Source organism: Mesoplodon bidens (assembly GCF_964165515.1).
Source record: "Mesoplodon bidens genome assembly, chromosome: 18".
NCBI classification, from domain to species: domain Eukaryota; kingdom Metazoa; phylum Chordata; class Mammalia; order Artiodactyla; family Ziphiidae; genus Mesoplodon; species Mesoplodon bidens.
In genome coordinates this window covers 43,233,629-43,249,533 of record NC_138175.1, presented here as the reverse complement: position 1 = coordinate 43,249,533, position 15,905 = coordinate 43,233,629, and the positions used below count along the sequence as shown (strand labels likewise).

Sequence of the window (15,905 nt, the reverse complement as noted above, 5' to 3'; positions counted from 1 at the left end):
TAATATGTATAAAATAGATAACTAATAAGAACCTGCTGTTTAAAAAAATAAATAAAATTAAATGTAAAAAAAAAGAGACTAAACAAGTTGCATGCGCTCCACTTCTCCACCTCCAAATTCTGACCAAAACGTTTTCATAGGTCATTAACTTCCAGGTCATCAAACCAGCAGAAAATTATCTATAGCAGAAACACTGTAAGTCATTAAATCAACTTTTTTCTGCCTAAAGAAAAATTCCAAGGTATTTCAGGAGTATGGTTCATTTCCCAAACCCAGTTAACCAATGCCTGCAATTTTCTAGTCCTACAGTTTGGTCAAATATTTCCCAAGTTGACCTCCCCAAACTTTTTTTTTTTGATGCTAGTTTTTGGAAAATAGCCCATAGACCAAATTAAGTTATCTACTATTACAAGGTTATCAAGAACCATCTGGGAAATGGGTATAACTAACTTAGCTTTCAAATGCTGACACTTATTTTAAACTAAAGAGCTGAACAATTACACAAATGAGAAATACATTCACCACAATTTTTCAAAACTTCACACATTTGACTCCTCTCTGCTTTCATCTCTTTGAAGGCTGGGTTAATTAACCAAGCCACTATGCATATGTGGGCACTACAGGAAACTATAAAGTAGATAATAGAATTTTATGTCATTTCTATATCTGGGCCCTATTATCAGATGTTTGTTAACTCAGCATTCAAAGAGATGCCAACCAGTCTAAACATTTTAACATGAGATGTCAGTTTAAGCTGGCACTGAACAGAAGTTGTTAACAGATATTGGGGGAGGAGGATGAGCTGTATTTACTTCTGAAAGGATTAGTTTTATTTTATTTGCTGCATTAGCCAAAGTATAAAGAAGTCTCTGAATATCCTTCTCCCTACAATTCCTATCCCATCTTTGTGCCCTGGATTTTTACTTTTTTATCTCTATATGTAACAAAATTTGAGATACTTAGGGCCCTATCTGTTAAAAAGTTAAAAAAAAAAATTGAAGGACTCTAAGGCTGAAAAGCAACAGCTATCATTTAGGCACGAGGTGGAAGCACTGATTTTCCAAACATGGCTGAGAACAGATAAACTGGAAACAAACATATATATTTGGTCAGCCTCATGCCGGATTACGTTGGCAGACAGAACAATGTGGTTAGAGTTGTCCTATCTTGGGGGAGACTCCGGCCCCAATGCAAACAGATGACACAAGGAGCTCTCGACTCACTGGGGCAGAAGACGGGAGGCAGCTGTGGGCCGAACTCCTCTCTTTCATCCATCTGTATCTTCTGAGTCGGGAAGAAAGGCGCAGGCTCCTGGGGTGCTGGCTCACAAGCTGAAAAACACCAGGATATTAATTTTAGATACATGCCAAATATTAATGTGCTTGAGTCTTCAATTAATGTCTGTTTTTACCAGGTAGCATGTGCTTTTCGTCAGGACCCTGCGTAACTAGCTCACGCCAGGTGCTCAGGACACAGCAGTGAACACACAGGCCCAACCTCTGACCTCCTGGTCATTTGAGTTGGGATGTTGGTCACACAAGGGCACCTGGAAGCAGGTGCGCCAGGGGCTGTACCACAGGGGTGGCGAGGGTACTGTGGCACACACTCCATATCACCTGAGACCCAAAAGGTTGAAACACCATCGGGACTTCCCTGGCAGTCCAGTGGTTATGACCCCGCACTTCCAGTGCAGGGGGCATGGGTTTGATCCCTGGTCAGGGAACTAAGATCCCACATGCCATGTGGCATGGCCAAAAAATAAAAACAAAAACAACAATGTGATTAAGCCAGCCAAGATGACTAAATACAATATCGCAAAAACTGAAATAAATAAATAAAAATAAAAGGTAGAAACACAACCTCAAGGAAGGGCCATCTCAGGAGAATAAAGACTTACAAACAAACAGGATGAACGGCTCTGCTGGTGGTGCAGTGGTTAAGAATCTGCCTGCCAATGCAGGGGACACAGGTTCAAGCCCTGGTCTGGGAAGATCCCGCATGCCGCAGAGCAACTAAGCCTGTGCATCACAGCTACTGAGCCTGTGCTCTAGAGCCTGCGAGCCACAACTACTGAGCTCACGCACCACAACTAGTGAAGCCCGTGCGCCTAGAACCCGTGCTCCGCAACAAGAGAAGCCACCGCAATGAGAAGCCCGTGCACCACAACCAAGAGTAGCCCCCGCTCGCTGCAACTAGAGAAAGCACGCGCGCAGCAACGAAGACCCAACGCAGCCAAAAATTAATTAATTAATCAATCAAAAAACAAACAAACAGGATGTAAGACTATGTCCCAGCTCAGAAGGCTTCATTTCACTCAAAATAAATCGTCAGAGGAGAAAAATTGAATATAAACAAATTATCCTGTTCACATTAATAATCTCATTTTTTAAAAAGAGATGATTAGGTTTTCAGAGAGAAGAGAGAAAGATGGGGAAAGTCCGGAAAAATATGCATCAAAGCATTAATGGTTCTCTCTGGGAAGGGGGAATTCCCAGAGACTTAAGCTTTCTACATTTCTTTTCTTTTTTTTTGGCTGTGTCAGGTCTAAGTTGTAGCGTGTGGAATCTTCTGTTTTGGCGTGCGGGCTTCTCTCTTGTGGCACGAGCTCCAGAGCGCACACGCTCAGTTGCACCACTTGGGCTCTCTAGTTGTGACGTGCAGGCGCAGTAGTTGAAGCATATGGGCTTAGTTGCCCTGTGGCACGTGGGATCTTAGTTCCCCAACCAGGGATCAAACCCGCATCCCCTACATTAGAAGGCAGATTCTTAACCACTGGACCACCAGGGAAGTCCCTATATTTCTATATTTTTAAACTTTTCAAGTCATATATGACTCTGTAATAAAAAAATAAGCTGTTTTTTTCTCACAAAGAAAAAAATAGGCTGACATTTGCAATCACCTAAGAACAAACAATATTTTATATCTCTATGTAACTTTTTGGTTAAAGGCCCTCAAAAATGAAACCCAAGTCCACCACAGACTGGAAGGGGCAGGCAGAACAATCTAAAACTGAGACAGGAAATTCTGCCCACCCACCCAAACGTCTGAGAAGCCTCCTACCCCTGCAAGCACCAGACAGCCTCCTTTCCTACGCCCAAACTCCTGGCTGGGGTAAACAGAACACGTAGGACAGGCCACTAACCAGGTGTTAGACTCACTGTAACGAGAACAGACACCATCTACCAAGTGCTACTTATGTGCCAGCCAATGCCCATCTGATGGCTGTTCCAGAGCAAACAATCTGCCCTACAGAGAGGAAAGCAGGAAGAAACCCTGTATATGTCATGACCAAATGTTTTCCACTAATCCTGGCACCTCACCAGCAACCAGGTTAAAAAAAAAAAGAAGCTATTTTTTTTTTTTGCGTTACGCGGGCCTCTCTCTGTTGTGGCCTCTCCCGTTGCGGAGCACAGGCTCCGGACACGCAGGCTCAGCAGCCATGGCCCACGGGTCCAGCCGCTTCGCGGCATGTGGGATCTTCCCGCATCAGGGCACGAACCCGTGTCCCCTGCATCGGCAGGCGGACTCCCCACCACTGCGCCACGAGGGAAGCCCCAAAAGAAGCTATTTTTTAAATGAAAATTTTACTATTTTTTAATTCTCCTCAACTAGGATAAGTAGGAAAATCAATATTATCAAACACATCTTCACATCCTAAAAATATACCAGAGATTTAAACAAGATAGAGAGAGAGAAAAAAAAAAAAGAACTCTGCTCCACCCCATTTAAAGATACAAAAGATTATAGGGCTTCCTTGGTGGCACAGTGGTTGAGAGTCCGCCTGCCGATGCAGGGGACACGCGTTCGTGCCCCGGTCCGGGAAGATCCCACATGCCACGGAGCGGCTGGGCCCATGAGCCATGGCTGCTGAGCCTGCACGTCCGGAGCCTGTGCTCCGCAACGAGAGAGGCCACAACAGTGAGAGGCCCGCGTACCACAAAAAAAAAAAAAAAAAAAAAAAAAAAGATTATAAATCATAGAAATATTTTTTTGGATCTGTCTACTAAGGCAAGGAAACAAAAGCAAAAATAAATAAATAAGGGACCTTACTGGAGATCCAGTGGGTAAGGCTCTGTGCTCCCAATGCAGGGGGCCCGGGTTTGATATCTGGTTGGGGAACTAGATCCCGCATGCATGCCGCAACTAAAAGTTCACATGCCACAACTAAGGAGCCCACATGCTGCAACTACGGAGCCAGGGAGCCGCAACTAAGGAGCCTGCCTGCCGCAACTAAGAGCCGGTGTGCAACCAAATAAATAAATATATAACTAAATAAATATTTTTTAAAAAACAAAAAACAAATAAGACCTAGTTAAACTAAAAAGCTTTTGCACAGCAAAGGAAACCATCAACGTAATGAAAAGACAACTGCTGGTATAAATCTTGTTGTGGTTTTTTTTTTTTTCCGTCATCCTGGTTTTGATATCACCTCACACTTGTCAGAATAGCTACCATCAAACAGACCACAAATAACAAATGTTGGTGAGGATGTAGAGAAAAGAGAACCCTTGTACACTGTTGGTGGGAATGTAAATTGTTGCAGCCACTGTGGAAAATAGTACAGAAGTTCCTCAAAAAACTAAAAATAGAACTATCATGTGATCCAGCAATTCCACTCCTGGGTATATTTCCAGAAAAAAAATGAAAACTCTAATTTGAAAAGATACATGCACCCTAATGTTCACAGCAGCATTATTTATAATAGCCAAGATATGGAAGCTCCCTAAGTGTCCATCAACAGACGAATGGATGAAGAAGATAGGGTGTATATACACAATGGAATCCTACTCAGCCATAAGAAAGAATGAAATTTTGCCATTTGCAACAACATGGATGGACCTGGGAGGGTATTATGCTAAGTGAAATAACTCAGACAAAGAAAGACAAATACTGTATGTTATCACTTACATGTGGAATCTAAAAAATAAAACAACTGAATGAATATAACTAAACAGAAACAGACTCACAGACATAGAAAACATACTCATGGTTACCAGTGAGGAGAGAGAAGGCGGGAGGGGTAAACGAGGGGTAGGGGATTAAGTGATATGAACTATTATGTATAAAATATATAAGATACAAAGATATATCGTACAGCATAGGGAATACAGCCAATATTTTATAACAACTTTAAATGGAGTACAATCTACAAAAATTTTGAGTCACTATATTGTACACCTGAAACTAATATTGTAAATTAACTATAATTAAATACAACTTTTTTTAACTTAAAAAATATAAAAGATTAAAACATCATCAAAAAATCATCAATTGCTAATTATCCTGGTCCCAAATTACACACTAAATGAAGAAACAGCTTCTCTAGAAACATCATTGTTTTCTTTTTTAGACCCCAAAGTCTAAAATATTTGACATACCTTGTGCCACAGATGACGTTTCCACCAAGTCAGCCTCTTGGGAACCTTTGAAGTCGGCTTCCCTGGTACCCTCCTGATCATCCTCACTGTCGCCTTGCTCATCCTCAGAGGATGAAGACTTTTCATCTGAGGAGCTGGCAAAGATGGCTTTGAATAAGTCCATGGATGGGCGGCTACCCTCTCCTTCAGTCTGTGAATCCACACCTTTGTTTACCTGTATTAACAGTGAAATAACAGTCAGAAATGAAGAAGCAAGGGTGAAAGGAGACACGTGTTCTAGAACATGGCACCCGTGCACACACACACACGCACGCATGCATACATATGCACACATACTTACATTTGTGCTCATTTACATGGGTCTCCACACCCACGCACTGCCTAACTAAACAATGATCACTCACATGGCATCATTTTTGTGGTGCTTCTGATTCAAAACCTGTAGATTGTGCTGCCTGGTAGAAGCAGCTGAAGCTGGAAACAGGTCATTAATCAGAATTGCAAAGGACCCAGAAAAAGGCAGTAGGGACTAGCACAGTGCCTCTGTCCTGTTTTCAAAAGTCTATCCGAGCCTTCAGAGGTCCCACATGAAAGGTAGTGAAGGCAGTGTACTTGTATAAAAGTGCTGAAGAGAAAACTGGGGGCCTCCACACAATGGGGAGGGCACCGAGAACAAGCCAACAAAATGGTCCTGGAGCTCCCCTCTGCAATTACACGTCACCCTTCCTAAAAGCAGCCCAGGTATGGAGAGTCAGGTTGGCCAATAAAGAGGCAGTAACTTTGTATACACTCCATTCTATAAACAAGGAGCAAAGGTATGAAGAAGACATGGCTCCCACATCCTAACAGCTAATCACCAGACAGACATGGTGTGATCTAACGTGTGAACAGCAGTGACGAGAGAGTCCAGGACTGGCCTAGATCAGAACCCACTTCAGTCCTTCCATTTTACCACTGAAGAACGTGGGTCAGGGGCGACAAGAGGCTCTGTCAACGACGCACGCATGCTACGTGCCCAGGGTGGGTCTGGACTCTACCACCAGCTCTCCTTGCTCTCGGCCTGGGGTCCCTCCCCAGCCCCACACCACCTCCAATTTCTGAAGCAGAGTTACAAACACGCACGTGAGGAAAACCGATACAAGATAGTGGAATTTATGATTTTAAAGTAAACCCTTTTCACAGAAAAAAATTAAGGAAGAAAAGCACGCCATTGCCCACTAAAACTAACCAGGACACCTTGGAGTAAGGACTGATTCTAGAGCTGGGGCTGAGAAATAAAAAGATGAGGCTAGAACATCTTACTGTGCCCAGAAAGTGAGGACATGCTCAGAGGGTAAAAGGGACATTTCAACAGGACACAGAAGCCAACTTGAAGGGGCTTCAACTAACCAAACCAGCACAATTGGAGCATTAAAATAAATAATGATAATACTGAATTATCCCTCTGGATAAAATAGGAAACCGTGGGTCCACAGTGACATAAGTAGTTTGATGAAGGACAGGGTATTTATATATTTCAAAGCTCTTAAATGTGTATTAAAGATAAAGTACAAATTAATAAGAAATGAATAAATAAAAGTACTTAACTACAAAGGGGAAAAGACTGACTTCACAGTGGAGAAGTCTGGCAGACACCACCTTACTCGAATAATCAAAGTGAACATCAGTAACGGGAAAAATCATCATCGTGTTCTACTTGGCAGGACAAAGCAAAAGCACAGCAGCATCCCTTCTGAGGTGTTCCTGCCAAAAATGCAGAATCAGAATCTAATCCTGAGGAAACGCCTGATGAGCCCAAATTGAGGGGAATTCTACAAAATACTGGCCTGTAATCTTCAAAAGTAACAAGATCACAACTCCGTGCTCCCAATGCCGGGGGCACAGGTTCGATCCCTGGTCAGGGAACTAAGATCCCACATGCTGCATGGCTTGGCCAAAAAAAAAAATTAATTAAATTAAAAAAATTAAATTTCATTTTTAAAATAAATTTTAAAAATAAATTTAAAAGAAAAGTATCAAGATCATGAAAGTCAAGGGAAGACTGAGGAACTGTTCCAGACTGAAGGAGACTAAAGAGACATGACAGCTAAATGCAACAAGTGATGCTGAGCTAAATTCTTTTGCTATAAAGGACATTATTAGGACAACTACTGGAACTTGAATGGGTCTGAGGATTGGACAGTAGTAATGTATCAATGTTAACTTCCTGATTTCGATACATGTACTGTGCTTATATAAGAGAATGCCCTTCTTTAAAGGAAACACAGGTGTGACAGGGCATCTGGTTGGCAACTTATACCCAAGTGGTTCAGGAAACAAAATTATCTGTACTGTATTTAAACTTCTAAGATTGTTTCAAAATTTTAAAAGTTATAGAAACTGTCAGGAGAGAGGCTGACAGTAAAACACAGGAAATCATGGCCACAATTCCCTAGAAAAGTCATGGATCTTATACCTTTATGGCAAACCACAGATACCAATGTCACATGCATGGACCATAACTGAATGACAGTGTTCACAGACAGTCCTGGCCTTTAATAATGTCTACATTATTAAATGTACATGAGTACATGAGATATTCAACTCTCAGATAACTATAGAAGCTGATCTTTTTTGTTTTTATTTTTTTTCGGAATAGGAGCTGTACTGAAATTAAATAACAATGCACACCAAACACACATGCAAAGCTCCCTCACCACCCCCCACCTTCCACCAGAAGGGTGCACATTCACATTTGTGTTGTCTCAGAAAGCTTTCAGGGAAAGAAATTAAATAACCCAGAAAGGGAAAGAGACCCTCCTAAGGTCACAAGCTAATAAGTGAAAAAGCAAGAACCAAGACATTCCAGCCAAAATTATCTAAATACTATCTCAACATGATTTGAGAAAATCTAGAAGGCTTTCTAATCCAATGACCATATCACAGAGCCAGAATCCCTGGGTAGGGTTTTATGCCATTAAAACCCAAATGGAGTGGTTCCAAATCTGTGGTGGCATGGGCAGTGGCTGCAGCTGCCAGGCTCTGAAGGAGGGGAACCCTTTCCTCTGACCACAGGAGCTGTGGTCCGAACGGTCTGGAGTGAATTCTATTGCTGTTTTCCCCTTCCTGCCCTCTTGCCACTTGACTCCAGGCAGAAAAAGTCACAGGAAGTGCAAAGCAGAACAGGCAAACTAAAGTCCCAGCTTTCTGACTGGAGGACTTAAAGGGGGAGCCCAGAGTCAGAAAATGTCAGGAATGGGTCTTCCCTGGTGGCGCAGTGGTTAAGAATCCGCCTGTCAATGTAGGGGACTCAGGTTCAATCCCTGGTCCGGGAATATCCTACATGCCGTGGAGCAACTGGGCCTGTGTACCACAACTACTGAAGCCCGTGTGCCTGGAGCCCGTGCTCCGCCATGAGAAGCCCACACACCACAATGGAGAGTGGCCCCTGCTCACCGCAACTAGAGAAAGCCCGCATACAGCAATGAAGACCCAATGCAGCCAAAAATAAATAAATAAAATAAATTTATAAAAAAAAAAGAAGAAGAAAATGTCAGGAAGATCACGAAGAGGAGGAGCTCAAGAGGGTGATCCTATATAGTGGTTTATGAGCTTCTTGCTAACCTCTGAGCTCATGGATCTGATTCCATGAACAAATCAAAGCCTCTGGGGCCTCCCTGGTGGCGCAGTGGTTGAGAGTCCGCCTGCCGATGCAGGGGACACGGGTTTGTGCCCCGGTCCGGGAGGATCCCACATGCCGCGGAGCGGCTGGGCCCGTGAGCCATGGCTGCTGAGCCTGCGTGTCTGGAGCCTGTGCTCCGCAACGGGAGAGACCACAACAGTGAAAGGCCTGCGTACCGAAAAAAAAAAAAGAGATGGGCAAAGCCTCTGATAACAGAACTATGGGATTAACTACCAGTCAGGTCCCAGACCAACAACCAGGAAAAACACATACAGGAAAGATCTGAAAAGTACTATAAAGGCTTTGAAAATGGAAGGACATTTCAACCCAGATGGGTTGGAACTTGTAGCCTGAACCTAATTAGGTCGATTGTCTGCTAAAGCAAAATAAAACAACAAAACAAAAAGGCAACATTCTCCTTAGAATTTAAACAAGATCCAGGGTCTCATTACATAATATTCAAAGTATCCAGAGTACAAGCCAAATTTACTTGGTATACAAAAAACCAGGAAAATCTCAACTTGCAGAAGATAATCAACAAACACCAACCCTAAATGACAAAAACCAAAACGACAAAAATGTTGGAATTACGAGACAGACTTTAAAGCAGCTATTATGACCCTGCTCCAAGAATAAAGACAAATGAAGAAAAGATAAAAAAAAGGTCTCAGCAAAGAAAGAAAAGAAAGAAAAAAAAAAGAAATAAAAGATATAAATACAATAACCCAAATAAAAAATTCACTGAATGGGCTCAATAGCAGAATGGAGATGACAGAGGAAAGACTCAGTGAACTTGAAGACAGATCTATTGAAATTATCAGATTTAAACAACAGAGAGGAAAAAAAAGAGAGTGAAAAACAGAACAGAGGCTCAAAGACCTATAGGACAAATTCAAAAATATTACATTTAGGTCATCAGAGTCTCAGGAGAGGCACAAGAGCGTGGTGCAGAAAATATATCTGAATAAAATAATGGCTGAAAATGTCCCAAATTTGGTCAAAGACAAACTTAAAGATTCAAGAAATTCATAAAACCCCAAACAAAATAATCTCAAAGAAATGTACAGCCAGATATATCATTACCAAACAGCTAAAAACCAAAGACAAAGTGAAAATCTTGAAAGCAGCCAGAGGAAAAGTCACATCACTACAAGGACAGGAACAACAATGTGAACGACCGTAGGTTTCTCATCAGGAACCACAAGGCCAGAAGGAAGTGGCACAACATTTTTGAAGAGTTAAAAGAAAAGACCTGTTGACCCAGAATTCTACATCCAGCAAAAACATTCTTTAGGAGTGAAGATGGAATACAGGATATTCTCAGATGAAAGAAAATTAAGGGAATTAGTTGTTGGAACTGCTGTAAAAGAAATGCTACAGGAGTCCACCTGCCAATGCAGGTGACATGGGTTCGTGCCCCAGTCCGGGAAGATCCCACATGCTGCGGAGCGGCTGGGCCCATGAGCCATGGCCGCTGAGCCTGCACGTCCGGAGCCTGTGCTCCGCAACGGGAGAGGCCACAACAGTGAGAGGCCCGCGTACTGCAAAAAAAAAAAAAAAAAAAAAGAAATGTTACAGGAAGTTCCTTAGACAGAAGGAAATGATAAGAGAAGGAAACCTGTGACTTCCCTGGTGGTCCAGTGGTTAAGACTCTACACTTCCACTGCAGGAGGCATGGGTTCAATCCCTGATAAGGGAACTAAGATCCCGCATGCTGTGCAGCACAACCAAAAAAATAAAAGAATTTAAAAAATTTTTTTAAAAAAGAGGGAAACCTGGAACCTCAGGAACAGAAATGATAAATATCCAAGTAAGTCAAACAGACCATTATCTCCTCAGCAGTTCTCTAAAATGTGTATAACAACTGAAAGCAAAAATTTAAATATTGTCTGATGAGGTTTTCATTATATATATATATATATAGTAACATGTAAGACTACAATGTAAAGCAGGGAGAGTAAAGGGACGGTAAGGATTGTCTATTCCACTTGAAGTGGTAAAATATCAATCCTAAATACATGGTGAAAAGGTTAAGTATGTATATTGTAATCCCTAGAGCAATCACTGCAAAAATAGAGTAAAAAAATATATAATAGATAAATTCAAATGGAAAACTAAAAATTATTAAAGTGATACAAAAGAAGGTAGGAAAGGAGAGAGAAACAAAAAAGAGTGGGAAAACAAACAATAAAACTGCAGACCAGGGCTTCCCTGGTGGCGCAGTGGTTGAGAGTCCGCCTGCCAATGCAGGGGACACGAGTTCGTGCCCCGGTCCGGGAGGATCCCACATGCCGCAGAGCGGCTGGGCCTGTGAGCCATGGCCGCTGAGCCTGTGCGTCCGGAGCCTGTGCTCCACAAGGGGAGAGGCCACAACAGTGAGAGGCCCACATAAAAAACAAACAAACAAACAAAAAAAAAAAACTGCAGACCAAAATCCAAATTACATCAACAAGTTACATTAAATACAAACGGTCAAAACATACAAAAAGTAAAACATAGAGATTATCAAAATGTATTTAAAAATAAAGCACCTAATGACAATGACATGTTGCTTATTAAAAACCCACTTTAAATATAATCAAATAGATTAAAAGTAAAAAGATGGAGAAATACATACTATGCAAATAATCAGGGATAAAGAGTAATATTACATAATGTGAACGGGTCAATTCATCAAAAATATATAACTATCCTAAATGTGTATGCACCTAACAAGAGAGTTTCAAAATACATGAAACAAGCACTTGGGAATAAAGTTTGATAGTTTCTTATGAAGTTACATCTATATTTAGCTCTTACCCAGTAATCCCACTGTTAGGTATTTACCCTAGGGAAGTGTAAACTTACGTTCATATACAAATTTGCACATGAATATTCATAGCAGCTTTATTTATGATAGCCAAAAGCTAGAAACAACCATATGTCCTCAAAGAGTGAATGGACCAAGCTGTGGTGTACCCATACAGTGAAATATTGTTAAACAATAAAAAGGAAGGAACTACTGATACACACACAGTACTGATGAATCTCAAACGTATGACACTGAGTGAAAGAAGCCAGTTTCAAAAGGCTACATATGTATATCATCTGATTCCATTTATATAACGTTCTGGAAGGAGCAAAACTATTGAGACAGAGGAGAGATCAATGGCTGACCGGGGCTTGGGGTGAGGGGAGGGTATGACTATGAAGGGACAGCATGAGGGAGTTTTTTGGGGTAATGGTATCATTTTACATCCTGATTGTGGTAATGGTTCCATGAATCTACATACGTATAACAACTCACTGAACTGCACTTTTTTTTTAAGTCAAGTTTAATGTATGTTAATTTAAAAAATAATTTATATGAGGCTATTAGAAATAAAACCAACTTTTTATTAAGTTCAACTCAACTACTTAGGCAGTCATCTTTTTTTCTTTCTTTTTTTTTGCGGTACATGGGCCTCTCACCATTGTGGCCTCTCCCATTGCGGAGCACAGGCTCTGGACGCGCAGGCTCAGCGGCCACGGCTCACGGGCCCAGCTGCTCCGCGGCACGTAGGATCCTCCCGGACCAGGGCACAAACCCGCGTCCCCTGCATCGGCAGGCAAGACTCTCAACCACTGCGCCACCAGGGAAGCCCTAGGCAGTAATTTTTTAAAAAATCCAACGGATATTTTCTCTATACTCTCCACAAAAGGGATTACTTGTTACTTGAAAAATCATATTTTCTATACAATACACTGAATTTTGTTTCAGTGGTTGATGCTAAGTGAAAGCCATTCTAGGCAGAGAAGTTTATAACCTCTCCTCAAATGATTAAGGCTATGACGGAAACTGGTGAATTGTACAGCAGATGTGGGCAAACTACTGGCCATGGGCCAAATCCAACCCACTGCCTGTTTTTGTAAATAAAGTTGTACTGGAACACAGATGTACTTGATTTTTTTCATATTGCCTGTGGTTTCTTTCACACTCAACAGCAAAGGTGAATAGCTGTGATACTGTATGGCACACAAAGCCTAAAATATTTAATATCTGGCCTTTCACAGCTAAAGTCTGCTGACCACTGCTATCGAATAACAGAAAGCATCACCACAGAGAAAGGCAAAGGCCACAGTCAGTCAGCCTGGCAAAGAGAACTTGAGAGCCCCAAATACCTTATTTGAGACTGATTCCATTGTATGCTCTTCCTCTTTGTTTACTAATGGACTGGACTCTTGTTTAGGTGGACCAACTTTTGATCTAGCCAAACTTAAAAATTCACTAATGGAATCTTCTTTCTTTTCTTGTTTAGATGTATCCCATCTGGATGGTTTTCTTGATTCTGAAAGGTAGGACGTAGACCTAACATTAGAATTAGCAAGCAAAAGGCAAGCTCTGCATTATGGTTCTTTAATTCATTCAAGAACATCAGCGAGCCTACTATGTATGGTCCAGGCACTGTGCAAGGTGCTGGGAATGTGGCAGATGCTGAAGCAGAGCTCCAACCCAAAACAGTGTATATCTGGACCACTTCAGCACGAGCTAATGTATTCATATGAACGATTCTTTTAATGGAAGGAGAGTTCACACTACGTGTACCCCTATGACAAGATGACCCTTTACTTCTGTCTTCCCGACAGGCTAGGGGTTGAGACCATGGACCTGGGGAAGCCCTACTCACTGTCGGGATCTCGGTGCTGTGGAACTTTCTCACTTGATGCTTGAGTTGCAGGGGAGGAAGCTGTCTCTGGGACTGTCAGAAAGTTGAAGACTGAGTATTTGTCACGTTTCACTCTTGGTAAGCCAACTAAAGTTGAACTGGGGGTTAAAAAGGAAACATATATATATAAATGATTTTAATAACAACTGTGAGGATAAAATCCAATTCCTATAAGGCTGTCCATCTTATGTTTTTCATCAGTAGCTCTTCTACTTGGCTGAAAAGGTCCCTTAAGATGTTTTTGCTTCTCAAAGCAATTTTAGAATTTGGAATGTCTGACTTTAGGAGCCATGAGTTTTTTATTATTATAGTAAGAGCTAGAATTTAACTTTTTTTTTTTTAATTTATTTATTTTTGGCTGCGTTGAGTCTTTGTTGCTGCGTGCGGGCTTTCTCTAGTTGTGGCGAGTGGGGGCTACTCTTCATTGTGGTGTGCGGGCTTCTCATTGTCGTGGCTTCTCTTGTTGCGGAGCACAGGCTCTAGGCACATGGGCTTCAGTAGTTGTGGCTCGCGGGCTCAGTAGTTGTGGCGCACAGGCTTAGTTGCTCCACAGTATGTGGGATCTTCCCAGGCCAGGGCTTGAACCCATGTCCCCTGCATTGGCAGGCATATTCTTTACTACTGTGCCACCAGGGAAGCCCTAGAATTTAACTTTGACAATGGATTTCCATGAAGGAAAAGTTCCACTGCTAAAAATATACCTCAATTTCCTGACAAAGTCTCTGATTCAACTGTATATGCTTTCTTGTGGTGTTTACAATCAAATAAGAAGGTACTGAACTTGTATAGAGAATCAGAAAACATGTTTCATTTTAAATGTAAACTCTCTGTGTGTGATTAAAAAGGTGGCAAATTAGACAGACATTGTTTTTGTAACTTGGTGTATCTGAGTTTCCTATCTTTGCTACCTGGATGTCTGCTTTTTTTTTTTTTTTAGTAACAAATTAATAGAAGTTAAATCTGCAAAGTCTGCAGCTCCAATCATTTACAAGTAAGTTCATCTAGAAAAAGGAAATTTAAATGAATATGTAGGTGGAAAGTTAGCTTTAATACAGGGGAATAAGTACTGACGTAAGGGCAGGTTTATTCAACTTACCTTGGATATGGGTCAGGGACATTAAACCTCTTACACAGAAGCTTGTCAGGGTGCCACTCAAATGTGTCTCGGGTAAGCTTCCCAAACAGCTTCATCTTCACAGCCGACTGCTTGTCACTGACGTCATTCTGGGAAAAGACAGTCATCTGTTTCATCAAGTGGCCACACAACTGACCTGTCCGCTTTTCCATTTACAAGTTTGCAAACAATCTTCCAAAATTTCAGAACGGCTTATGCTACATTTCTGCTAAAGTACACTGGAAGCTAAAAGCATAAAGCCATTTCTTATTCTACAGTGCCACGTGTATTTTGATCTTTTCACTGAGGGATTTAACGTTTTTGGCTATACGGTGTTTTAATTTTAAAATTCACCACGTAGGGGATGATGGCGACCGACCTCTTGGTCCCGAGGGACTTCCACCTGCTCTGAATCGTCTTCCATCTTGGCATGAGTGAACCGGGAGGACAAGGTCGAATGGGAAGACACGTACAGCAGGGCTGCCTGAGCAAACTCATCCCGCTCACGGCGTCGCTCCCACTCTGTCATACTGGGATCGAGACAACATTCCAGAGCATCTATGGTAGAGAACAAGAAACAGCTTCACTCCTAGGAAAAATGGGGAACTTAAAGGGGAACATCTAGTGGGCACCACTGTATCCCTGTAGTTTTCACCAGAGGAAACACATAATCATTATCCTGGTTTTTAAGAGCATGGTGGGAGGTACCTGGCAGGTAATATTGCTCCCTCCCTCAAAATGATGCTTTTATTGAATTCTGTCTACTGCATAGAGCAGAGAAAAACATTTGGGGATTAATGCTTGATTAAATTTTCAAAGCAAGGAACTTATTACCAGTCCCAGACAGTGAAAATTCATCCCAATTGTATTCCTAAGTTTGAGCAGAAAACACTCCTTTCTCTAATTTTTTTTTTTAATTTAACATGTAAACACCAGGGGTGTGGAATCTAAGTGGGAGTTAAGGCACAGTACACAAAGATCTGCTTTTGAAAACCAACCCCTCTAATTTGCTGACAAGCTCTCACAAGGACTACTGCATATAAGAGCAATCTCTTGCCTCCGTCTTG

General features: G+C 41.7%; 1 protein-coding gene across 1 annotated transcript in view; it reads right to left on the bottom strand.

Annotated features, from left to right (window-relative positions):
• The window catches only part of GPATCH1 (G-patch domain containing 1), a 45,565-nt gene that overhangs the window by 6,737 nt on the left and 22,923 nt on the right, over positions 1-15,905 (bottom strand). The window contains exons 12-17 of the mRNA XM_081215263.1: positions 15,218-15,396; positions 14,821-14,948; positions 13,686-13,822; positions 13,180-13,346; positions 5,379-5,592; positions 1,224-1,331 (exon numbers count right to left, since the gene is read on the bottom strand). Coding sequence (XP_081071389.1) covers positions 1,224-1,331; positions 5,379-5,592; positions 13,180-13,346; positions 13,686-13,822; positions 14,821-14,948; positions 15,218-15,396 — 933 coding nt within the window. The remainder of the gene's footprint in view (positions 1-1,223; positions 1,332-5,378; positions 5,593-13,179; positions 13,347-13,685; positions 13,823-14,820; positions 14,949-15,217; positions 15,397-15,905) is intronic.